The following is an 11,547-nucleotide window of genomic DNA, read 5'->3' on the forward strand; positions in this document are numbered from 1 at the left end:
GTTACATCAGCAAACAAACCCCCCCCCCCCCCCCCCGCCCACCCTAATCAGCTAACCAGCGTAAATGGTATTGTGGTTAGAGCATCTGCTCTGAACCTCTGGAAGGTCGGCAGTTTGATCGTGACCTCGGCAGAATCATACCTATACTTTAGAAATGGTACGTGCTGCTTCCTCGCTTGATGTTCAGCATTTAGAGGCTAGAGCACAGATGAACCCCAAGGGTTTGGTATCCCATGAGGGATATTTCTCAAGATACCCTGCTAACTGCAGAGTGCTGTCACCACTAAGGTCAACAGCTGTTTGTCTCAGGTTAAAGGTCAAGTCCTGCACCATCTGGTGTGTGTGCGTCTGCATGTGTGCATATTGGATGAACCTTAAATATGACAGCATTTTGGATGAACTTTCGACCCTTTATATAAATAAATAAAAAACGCACACAACTCAATGTTATACTATATTAAACTTTATTTTATTGTACAAAATGGAGCTCGGATACCTCCTGTGGCAAGATTGTCAAAGGAAATTGTGGTTACCATAGAGACCATGGTCTTTCCCTATCCATACCAATCGAGGAAAAGGAGAGAAAATGAACACATCGCCAGGAAGAATAGGATCCAGACACGGAAGCCGGCATTATTTTTCATCGCCTGCGGAGTAACAGTTGGAAAATTATTATCGAAGAGAGCGCTAAAAATGGTTGGATCTTGTCGAATAAAAATAAATAAATAATAAAGCAAAGGGATGATAATAGAGATACCATTAGATGATGGAATGAATGATATGCTCCATTCTTTCATCGAAATCTCACCTCTCTTATTTCCTCATTTCCTTCTTTGATATTTTCTGTTGATCCGACAACCAAGCCATGGACTCCTTCGATAGTCTTCTCCTGCACACGTGCAAGACAGGGGTTAAATTACAAACGGTCAGAGACGGCGTCTAAAGCCGGTCCGAAAAAAAAAAAATCGATCTCAAACAGGAATGAAATTTGTAGTTCTAGCCACTCACCTGCTCCAAAACCTTTTCTGTAAAAATTTCTTGCAATTTCGAAATTTCAACAACTTTTCCTTCGATCTGTCTGCAGAAAAGAAACAGCATTGCACGTGATGGTCAGGAAAGCTTATTGGAGAGGAGATTTGGTGGAAATAGTGGTGTGCATGGAATATCCCGCAACAACCAGGAGGGGTAACAACCGTAACAACCAGGGGTGCCTCACCTGACTTCAGTCATCAAGCTGTTCATTTCATTAAAAATCCTTTGGTTTTCCTCTTCAAACTACAAACGGGAAACACGAGGAATGAATGAATGGTGATAGTTTTCATCTTCTTTTTTTCTTTTTTTAAAATCAAAAGCAGAATAAAAGAGAAGAATCACTTCGAGTAAACAGACCATCTGCAACTCTTCTGGTGAAATCTCCTCTTCTGTGGCACCCTTGTCCCACAATGGTTTGCTCTGGGCGATGTCGTCTGCCAGTCCTCTCTCTGCCAATAAGAAGGCACAGGTTCTTCATCCCCCACACCTTCAATTGCAAAACACCGACAATGACTTTCACTCGGTTAGAACATGTTTAATTGCTCAAACCTGGCTCCGATGGACCTGGTATTTCCGTGCCTTTGGTTGACGCCAGACCCTCAAACACTGCTCGTTTGTTGTGTTTCACATCGAGATCCAACCTCAAACTAAAAATAGAGAGAGAGAGAAGGCAGCGAATGGCTGGGAGAGTTGTGTAGTTTAGCAAAAGTTAATTGATGGAGGAGAAATTAGGATGAAGAACGGCGAATTACAAAGATTATTTTAAAAGTTGGTTACAGTGTGACAGACGAGGGAGGAAGATGAAACGATAACAAACGAGTAAGCAGAATCGGAAGGTCACGGTAGGTATACACATGTTGGAAGTCAAGGAAGGAAGGATGAGATGAGAGCGGAGTACGTACCAAAGATAAAATAGTTTGGACAAACATGAAGAGGGGAATGCAAACAAGAAGGAGCGATATGGAAAGAGAGTAAAGTTTCTAAAAGAGAAACACAATGGGATAATCTGTGGTATGGTGCACTAAGCGAACATGAATAAAGGTGAAAGTTGGGGTGAGTGGCGCAAGATAGTTAATTTATGGGAAGGTAAAGTTAATAATAATAATAATAGCATAAAGAGAAAAACTTACAGCTGCTTTCTGTCCACCATTCTCTTTACCCGAATTGCTCTTTGCTCAGCATACAAGTTGCACACCTCTGGGCAAAGGGCAGGAAGGAAAAGAGGATACAATTAATCTTGTCCATCACTGCCTTTTGAAGTGTCTACTCCTGTCCTCAATATGCTAGATGAGGTGGGCAAATTGAGAAAGGAGAGAAAAGGGAGTAGGCTGTAGTATATGGGAGAGAAGGGAAGATAAGGGACCTTAGGAGGAGAGAGAGAAGGTGATGATAAGATAGATGTAAAGGCAGGTAAGAGAAACAGCAAGGGGGGATGGGTAAGGGGGATTTGGAGATTGGACGAAGTGGGGTTTGAGTAAAATATAAAAAAATTCCACCATTTTTTGTGAACCTAATACATCTACTGAACTCCTAAAGGTTATACCATACCCTTGAGATAGGTTCTTATTAGATCCAGCATCCCTTCCTGGTGCTGCTTCACTTGAGTAGGTACAACCTCACGGGAAACTGACAGGGAGGGAGAATAAGTAAATAAAATAAATGAAACGTTCGCGAGCGAGGAGTTATCGGAGTGCAATATGCAAGGATTAATGAGAAATGCGAGTTCGAAGTGTGGTCATGCACGTCTCCGCTTGTGTTTTTACCATCAGTACCGAGTTGCTTCAACATGTCTGAACAAGCACGCATCACCTCCTCTGCACTCTGGTCCATCTGATCTCTTTCCACATCGGTCATTCGTTCATTTTCCTCTATGAGAAACCTGCTTTATGCACAAAACCACACACAGCACATGGAACATATTACTTCATATGCCATTTTGAACTCAAACTCACACCTTGAAGACAAGACAAAAAGGGGCAATACCCCTGGGCACTCACCTGGTAGAATAAAGCAGTATACTACACTGATTAAGGGTATTTTAAACCAATGTCAATGGTTCCTAGAAGATAGTGCAGCATGTAGAATCATACTAACGTAATCATAAGACATTAAACAAACAAAAAAATACCTATTTTTGGGGGCAACCCCCTCAACCCCCACCCACGTACACCTCCTTTGACCCCAATTTTTCTGATGCCTTGAACAAACATTGGTATATCACAGGCGATGAAAGTTGTTTCATCAACTTTGTGTGTAGTTTCAGAGAAGAGAGCAAATACCTATTTTAAGGGGTCAACCCTCCCCCCCCCCCCCCCCCCCCACATCCCCTTAAACCCAGATAAATTTTTTATACCGGGAGCAAACGTTTATGCATCATGGGTGATGACGGTTGTGGTCAAGTTTCATCAAAACTGTATGTGTAGTTTTGGAGAAAAGAGTAAATACCTACTTTTGGGGAGAGGGGAGGGGGTGGGCAACACCCCACCCCCCTTTCTCCATATACCTCCATAGGGCCCGATTTTTTCTTAATGCCATGAACAAACTTTGGTACAACATGGGTGATTAAGGTTGTGGTCAAGTTTCTGGGAAGAAAGCAAATACCTATTTTAGAGGGGGGGGGGGGGGGGGGAGGGGGAGGACACCCCCCTTCGACCCTGATTTTCTTAAATGCTGGGAAAAACCTTGGTACATCATGGGTGGTTGAGCAGAATGTTGTAGTCAAGTTTCATAGAAATTGTGTGTGTAGTTTCTCAGAAGAAAGCAAATACCTATTTTGGGGGCAACCACCCCGTAGTCCCCCTTAGGTCCCTATTTTTTTTTTTTATGCCGTAAACAAACTTTGGTACAGCACGGGTGATGAAGGCTATGGTCAAGTTTCATCAAAATTGTGCGTGTAGTTTAAGAGGAAAAAGCGAATTCCAATTTCGGGGGGGGGGGGGAGGGGGGGGGCATAAGCTCCCCGGAACTATGTTCCAGGTGAGCGAACTAGAGTGAACTCAATGGCACGCCATCGCAACCGAGTTTGTGTTCCGAACCGAAATCGCAACGCAATCGCAACCGAAATGCCATCGCAGCCGAAACATTGTTTGTGTTCTCCTTCCATGTCCTTTCATATATTTTTCTCTTGCTGCGAGAAGTATTACTATACATAATTTAGTGTGCTCCTTGTGTATATGTCAAGCTTTATTCCAAAAGGTTCCTGCTTCCAAAAGCTTCCAAAAGTTCCTGGTTCCTGCTTTATTCCAAAAGGTGTCATATGGTTGGAACCACCCCATTAAAGCTGCAGTTCCTGCATCTTCTTCTTCCATCTCGGAAAGACGATTTAAAACAATAATTTTTGCTGGTACAGATACATTCAAAGGACACCACCCCCATGCCAAATAAATAAATAACATCCTCCAGCACACGGCATTTCCGGGGCGCCTTTGGAACCCAGCGATACTGCCGTGCAGCACATCGGGAGGGAGAGGTGTACAATAATTGATTGATTAATTGCGTAAGTAAAATCAATAAACAAAAATCATAAAATAATTTCTTAATCAATTGGCCAATAGCATACCTCAACCACCAGTGTTTCATCCAAAGCTGTAACTTTTTCAAAAATTAATGAAATAATTCACCAATCGGAAAAATTAAATAATTAATTGATGAGAATTAATTGATTAATCATACAATAAATAAAGAAAATACAATGAATAATTAATCGATTAATTAATAAATCAAAACTACACTTTACAGCCAAATCACTTGGTCATTGTCGTGTCCAAATATCAGCTTCCTAGCTCAAAAAGTGCCTGAGATATTGGCCAGATGAGAAAGAAAATAAATGAGTACCTAATAAATCGATAATAGTCAACCCTCGTTAATCTGGACTACTTTGTTCCCAGCACCCAATGTTGGATTAGCGAGATTGTCGGATAAACAATTTTGTGGATTAGAGGGATAAAATGAATGGTGGAAATCTGTTCCATGGATGTTTTGGTCGGGTGGTGAGATTTCCGGATTAAATGGGGTCAGATTAACGAGGGTTGACTGTAATCAAGTAATTAATCAATTAATTAACGAAAGAAATATTAAAAATACAGTTTTGTGCCGAAATTTCAGCTTCCTAGCTCAAAGGATGGCTGAGATATCGCCCGGACAAACAAACAAACAAGAAAGAAAATGAGAAACCAGAGTGAAAACTGGGTACTCCGTTTCAGCGCGCGTCATCGCCGGGCCCCTTCGGTGCCCGGCGATGACGTCATGCAGTGCCTGGAAATGGAATGGGAAAGGAGCGGTGTACAATAATTAAAACGGACACAATTTTTTGTTGCATGTCAATCGATTATTAGCTTTCCAATGGTCCCATTTTTATTATTCTGTGACAGCATGAACACTTTAGAATAAAGCGTGACGTACTGACATACACACCCAATCAGGCTTTACAGCCATATACAAAAAATCCCCCTCAGCACTGACTAATCATCCCATTGAATATGAATGAATGATCGTTTTAAGGCCATTTTCCCCGCTAGAGCGGGGGTTAGCCTTGCGGGCCCCATGACAATCATGGTTCCCTGTTTGAGGCAATGCTTTTATGGCCGGATGCCCTTCCTGACGCCAACCCTTGGTCACGCTCTTAGGATGCACAGGGATACGGTGTACCCATTCTAAATCTGGGTACACACCGTGATCATTCATCCCAGCAAGCTGGTACTCAATTTGCCGACCTCGGAAGGATGACAGGCTGAGTCAACCCCCCTGGCGTTAATTCAGCAATCGACCGGGATTCGAACCCAGGATCCTAGGATCCCAAGCCGGCACCCTAACCGCTAAGCCAACACCAGGCTAATTTTGAGCATTAAATTGACTGATTTTTTCTAAAATTTTCGATTTTTTATTTATTTATTGACATTTCTAATCAAGGTGAGTAGTTCGCTTGCAAGCTGCAATAGTTACAATTCCACGAAACAAAACACCTAAAAGGGCAAAACGTTATTCGTTTTATTTCCTGGCAGCTGAAATTAACATTTTATGCTTACGTTAGGTGTTGGAAGAATCATGCGTTTCTTGCTAATTCTAAGGTTTCGCCGATTTAAAAGAGTACTGAAAGATAGGGGGATTTTTTTTCCCCTGGCAAGGGACAGAGGATGCTGGGAAAGCACATAACAGTACCGATGGCTGGCTGCAGGGTTTGTTTCCTGATTTTTCTCAGTAGACTACAGAAGGGTAAGACCTGGTTAGTCATTTAAATGACCTGTAACTAGGGAAGGGATCAGGTCTACAGCTTTGGAAAACTTCTGCGTGTCATTGTCCGAGAGCCGTAATGGAACTCGGTGGAGTTTTCCTTCCCGAGCAGGTGACTCCTTGCCTGGCAATAATGATGCCAAATAAATTAATGCAGCATCCATTTGGTTTGACTTGGCTTAGTCATTTGGTTTGACTAAGCCTGGTGTTGGCTTAGCAGTTAGGGTGCCGGCTTGGGATCCTAGGATCCTGGGTTCGAATCCCGGTCGATCGCTGAATTAATGCCAGGGGGGTTGACTCAGCCTGTCATCCTTCCGAGGTCAGCAAAATTGAGTACCAGCTTGCTGGGATGAATGATCCCGGTGTGTACCCCGGTTTAGAATAGGTACACCGTATCCCTGTGCATGGTAAGAGGCGACTAAGGGTTGGCGTCAGGAAGGGCATCCGGCCATAAAAACATTGCCTCAAACAGGGAACCATGATTGTCATGGGGCCCGCAAGGCTAACCCCCGCTCTAGCGGGGGAAATGGCCTCAAAACGATCATTCATTTCATTCATTCATTCATTGAATCCCGACCCAGCTACAAACTGTCATCCCGGAGTTTTTGCAGGCAGGTTGATCCGTATATGTACGTGCCATCCCTCATATGGAGGTTAAACTGGGCGTCCCTTCTGCTGGCATAAGTTGGTGATCTCACGGTGCCTTTGGCGAAGCGTAGGCGAGCTATAACTGGCACCCTGAACAAATTCCAAATGCATGCAATAACTAACAGGGGACATTGCACGCATTTGCGGCGCAGCCGTGCTCGTAGCAAGTGATGCCAACATGCCGTGCTCCACATGCTGCAAAATAGAATAATCAAGTCCAACACCAGCTCATTTCATTTTGTATGCACCCTATGGCTGCTGGTTGCATCTTTGCTGGGAGAGCAGCTGTGCCATTGATGCAGTTCCCCTTGTAGATTAGAGCAGAAATTTGGAATTTGGCCAGGGTGCTGGTGATAGTTTGCCTACTCTTCGTGAAGGACACCATCGTTTTAATGTCCAACTAATGCTGGCAGACGGAAAACCCAGTTTAAGGTCCATCCAAAGTATGGCACACACCATACCTCTGAAACACAGGAATGATAGCTTATAGCTCGGTCGAGATTCAAACCCAGGTTAGATAGCTGAAATACGAGTGTGCATAGCTCGGCTCTACTGTCAGCCCCAAATCCAGCTGAAAAAAGCAGTTTTAGGGATTTTGATTCTAATCTTCAGAAAGTCAACCTAGTTTTCGGAGAACCTCCATGCCACTATTGAATTGTCAGTGATAACACACGTAGTTCATTAACGACATTTGAGGTGGGACGTGGCTCATTAACGACCTGGTCTGGTCGATCGAAATGTGACGGAAATAATCCCTACCCTTGTTACTGGTCATTCTAGATGACTAGGCGCTGTTTGGAATACTCAGTGGAATTCATAGAATTCCACAACCATTCTGGTTTTGAGCAAATAAGACGAGTGCATTCCTGGAGCAAGCAGTCCTTCAGAGGGAGATTTAAACCGGAAGTTTAACCTGCTTCAACGTATACCCGGAACACTGTTGGAGTAGACCATTGTGTGGTGGGTTCTTCCTGAAACTCAAAAGCTATTCCACAATAGTGAGAAACCTTGCCCGTTTATGATTCACCGACGAATAGTGACAGGAAAGGCGTCAAACAAACCGGCCAGTGCTCAGGTAGTCCCGACGATGCTCGAGGATGAATTCACGAAGTTTTGTGACGTTTGTTACCTGTAAAAAAAAGTTGGATACAGTCAGCATCATACAATTCCTATCTTTGTCCACCTCCAATCAAAGGAGGAGAATTCAAATGTTTTCGGAACGATTTGTTCACTAGTCCAAAGCATGCCATCTTATTATTATTTTTCAACCTAACGTCCCTTGTCGACTTCTGTGCACGTACTCATTTTGTCCTTCAAATTGTTTATGCCATGAATATCAAAGTCGTCAGATTGTGCATTCAGGCGGTTCTGGATCGGTGGACATGCAGGTGGAACTTCAAATGTTTAAAGAGACAATAATTGTCACTGGGGGCTCTGTAGGCTATTTTATTTGGAAGTGGTGCGGGGTTGGGGGTGATCCAGCTGCTCAAAGCCACAGTCACAAATGGTAGTCTGAGTCAAATGAGGCTTGTGTACAGCCGTGTTGTCGTGAAAAAGCACACCTTTGGTCAAAACCCATCAGTGTTTGTCCTTGATGGCCTGTATAATTTCTGCACAAGGCTGGCGTAACATTTGTCCGATTGTAGTTTTAAGAAGCCTTTAACCAATCAGCAGCAGAATTCCTTTGGAACCCCAGAAAACTGAGATGTTGATCTTGCCAGATGAGGATCGGGTACAAAATATTGTTACAGCTGCTGGGTCATCCCAGTGTCATGGTACGAATCCAGGCAGGTTTCGTCAAAGCAGCCGCAATGGCCGACTGATTTAGTCGCGTCGGGATGGACCACTGGTCTATTCACCCTGATACCGTGCCGAATGGGACAACTGAAACAGCCGATGCGTTATGCTGGTCAGTGCCATGCGCCCGATCTCTAATTATGACTGAGCGGAATTGCGAGGTGCACAACACGGTTTTGTTATGGACGCTGTAACAGTGATGATGACGACCCAAATTCACCCGAGACCAAGTTGATTTAATTATAACTGGTACACGGGGGATGGAAATACAAAGAGGCAATAACAATAGATTGTTATACAAACCCCTAATCTATATTATAATAGCCGTAGATGATTCTGTCTGTCTGTCTGTGTCTGTCTGTTGGGCGTCTGTCCGGGGTGTGGCTTACTCGGTTTGCAGAGTAGCTCCACCCATAGCTCCACCCATTCTGGGAGTGGCTTCATATAATTATAAACAAATATCCACCATTTTATTAACTCGCATAGCTTTGAGGCCTGTTTTGTAGGCCCGTGGTGTCTTGCTCTCTCTCCCAGTTTTATTTCAAATCAAATTCGATATATCATTTCATTTTTCACAGTCGCTAACATAGTTTTCGACTCGGTTGAAAAAAAACGGGAAGAAAATCCAATGAAAGTTGCCGTTTATAGAACGAAATGAATTCTCAAACGCCTGTAACTTCAAGGCCATTGAGTCTCTCTCACGCCTTTATCTCCAATCGAACTCACCATATGATTTCATTTTTATCGATGGTTTTAGACTCGGTGTCAGCAATAATTGAGAACATTCCACACACGCGGGAAAATGCAGAGATATATTTTTAAAAATCGCGTCATGGTGTATCATACACCGCCCAACATGACACCGACGGCAACGTGTCGATACATATTAAAAATTCGATATATCATTTCATTTTTCACAGTCGCTAACATCGTTTTCGACTCGGTTGAAAAAAAACGGGAAGAAAATCCGATGAAAGTTGCCGTTTATAGAACGAAATGAATTCTCAAAGGCCTGTAACTTCAAGGCCATTGAGTCTCTCTCACGCCTTTATCTCCAATCTAACTCACCATATGATTTCATTTTTATCGATGGTTTTGGACTCGGTGTCAGCAATAATTGAGAACATTCCACACACGCGGGAAAATGCAGATATATTTTTAAAAATCGCGTCATGGTGTATCATACACCGCCCAACATGACACCGACGGCAACGTGTCGATATATATTAAAAATTCGCTTTTGCTTTTCCGTTAAGATATATTACTTTTTCGTTTGATGACAGTCGTCACAAAAACGTCAACAATGATGCCGACATATATTTCTTCGTTTTTATTTCATTCAACATTATTAGCCGGAAGTAAAATATGTTTCAGGAAATTACCGAGAGATATTGCTTCGTTTTTTAAAACTAGGGCATGCCCGTACTATATATATATCTAAAATTATATCCCCCCCCTCTATTTACATGAAATGGTTTGGTCCAGCGAACGGCTTGCGTGAACAGAAAGCGAACGGCTTGCGAGTACGGTGACAATCCCCCCCCCTCTATTTACATGAAATGGTTTGGTCCAAAGCGAACGGCTTGCGGAGTTTGGTAAATAAATCGCCATAGCTCGGTAACTACTTCTCCGATTAATATGAAACCTTGAAAAGGCACATCCTCGGGTCCCCAGCAATATACCTGGCAAGTTTCAAGTATATCGGACCCGTGGTTGTCGAGAAACAGCGGTAACAAACACAAACACACACACACACACACACACACACACACACACACACACACACACACACACACACACACATACACACACACACACACACACACACACACACACACACACACACACACACACACACAGAGATTACTGGAATTATAGATAGATTAGTTATGTGCGCATACACTTTAAATAGGTTTATTTGAAATCTTTAATTTTCCACAATATCATTTACTTGCCATTTATCATTTGATGATTACGAGACAAATTCCTCTTGAGGATCGTGACAATTCATGCGCTGCGTGGAAACTTCTATTTCCAAAATGAATGAGACGCTCGATGAAGAACGCAGACTTGAACAGGATGTAGCAAGAAAACGAATGAGACGGGCGAACGAGTCCATCGACGAACGTTAATGCAAACTTGCGGGGTCACCCGTGGGAATCCCACGGGCATGGATGTGTGTGACATTTCGACATATTGAGTTAGATAGATCCAGAAATGGTGTAATGAACACAATTTATTTACGCGCAAGCACGAAAGCAAGACGGGCCGATTTCCGATTCCGACGGGCCGACGGGCGAGACGGGCCGATTTGGAGCAAGAAAAAGAACGAGACGGGAGAAAAACGAGAGAAACGAGACGTGGAAAGCCGATTGGAGAGGCGAGTGAGGAGCGATTGGAGAGGCGAGTGAGGAGCGATTGGAGAGGCGAGTGAGGAGCGATTGGAGAGGCGAGTGAGGAGCGATTGGAGAGGCGAGTGAGGAGCGATTGGAGAGGCGAGTGAGGAGCGATTGGAGAGGCGAGTGAGGCACGATTGGAGAGGAGTGTGAGGCGCGATTGGAGAGGAGTGTGAGGCACGATTGGAGAGGAGTGTGAGGCGCGATTGGAGAGGAGTGTGAGGCGCGATTGGAGAGGAGTGTGAGGCACGATTGGAGAGGAGTGTGAGGCGCGATTGGAGAGGAGGGATTGGAGGGTAGTGAGGCGCGATTGGAGAGGAGTGTGAGGCGCGATTGGAGAGGAGTGTGAGGTGCGATTGGAGAGGAGTGTGAGGCGCGATTGGAGAGGCGCGTGAGGGATTGGAGAGGAGAGGAGTGTGAGGGATTGGAGAGGTGAGGGATTGGA

The 11,547-nt window shown here is 43.9% G+C and overlaps 1 protein-coding gene across 2 annotated transcripts in view; it reads right to left on the minus strand.

The window, feature by feature from the left end:
• Positions 1 to 445: 445 nt before the first annotated feature.
• Positions 446 to 11,547, minus strand: part of STX18 (syntaxin 18) — an 18,258-nt gene continuing 7,156 nt past the window's right edge. Inside the window, exons 2-11 of one of the 2 annotated variants that reach the window (XM_078769887.1) lie at positions 7,971 to 8,038; positions 2,796 to 2,914; positions 2,581 to 2,658; positions 2,163 to 2,229; positions 1,582 to 1,679; positions 1,390 to 1,481; positions 1,217 to 1,275; positions 1,009 to 1,078; positions 809 to 889; positions 446 to 647 (exon numbers count right to left, since the gene is read on the minus strand). In XM_078769887.1, coding sequence (XP_078626013.1) covers positions 555 to 647; positions 809 to 889; positions 1,009 to 1,078; positions 1,217 to 1,275; positions 1,390 to 1,481; positions 1,582 to 1,679; positions 2,163 to 2,229; positions 2,581 to 2,658; positions 2,796 to 2,914; positions 7,971 to 8,038 — 825 coding nt within the window. In that variant the 3' untranslated portion in view covers positions 446 to 554. The remainder of the gene's footprint in view (positions 648 to 808; positions 890 to 1,008; positions 1,079 to 1,216; positions 1,276 to 1,389; positions 1,482 to 1,581; positions 1,680 to 2,162; positions 2,230 to 2,580; positions 2,659 to 2,795; positions 2,915 to 7,970; positions 8,039 to 11,547) is intronic. The other variant, XM_078769888.1, reaches the window with a different exon arrangement.

The sequence above is a fragment of the Myxine glutinosa genome, chromosome 1 (assembly GCF_964187855.1).
Source record: "Myxine glutinosa chromosome 1, kmMyxGlut1.1, whole genome shotgun sequence".
Classification (NCBI taxonomy): domain Eukaryota; kingdom Metazoa; phylum Chordata; class Myxini; order Myxiniformes; family Myxinidae; genus Myxine; species Myxine glutinosa.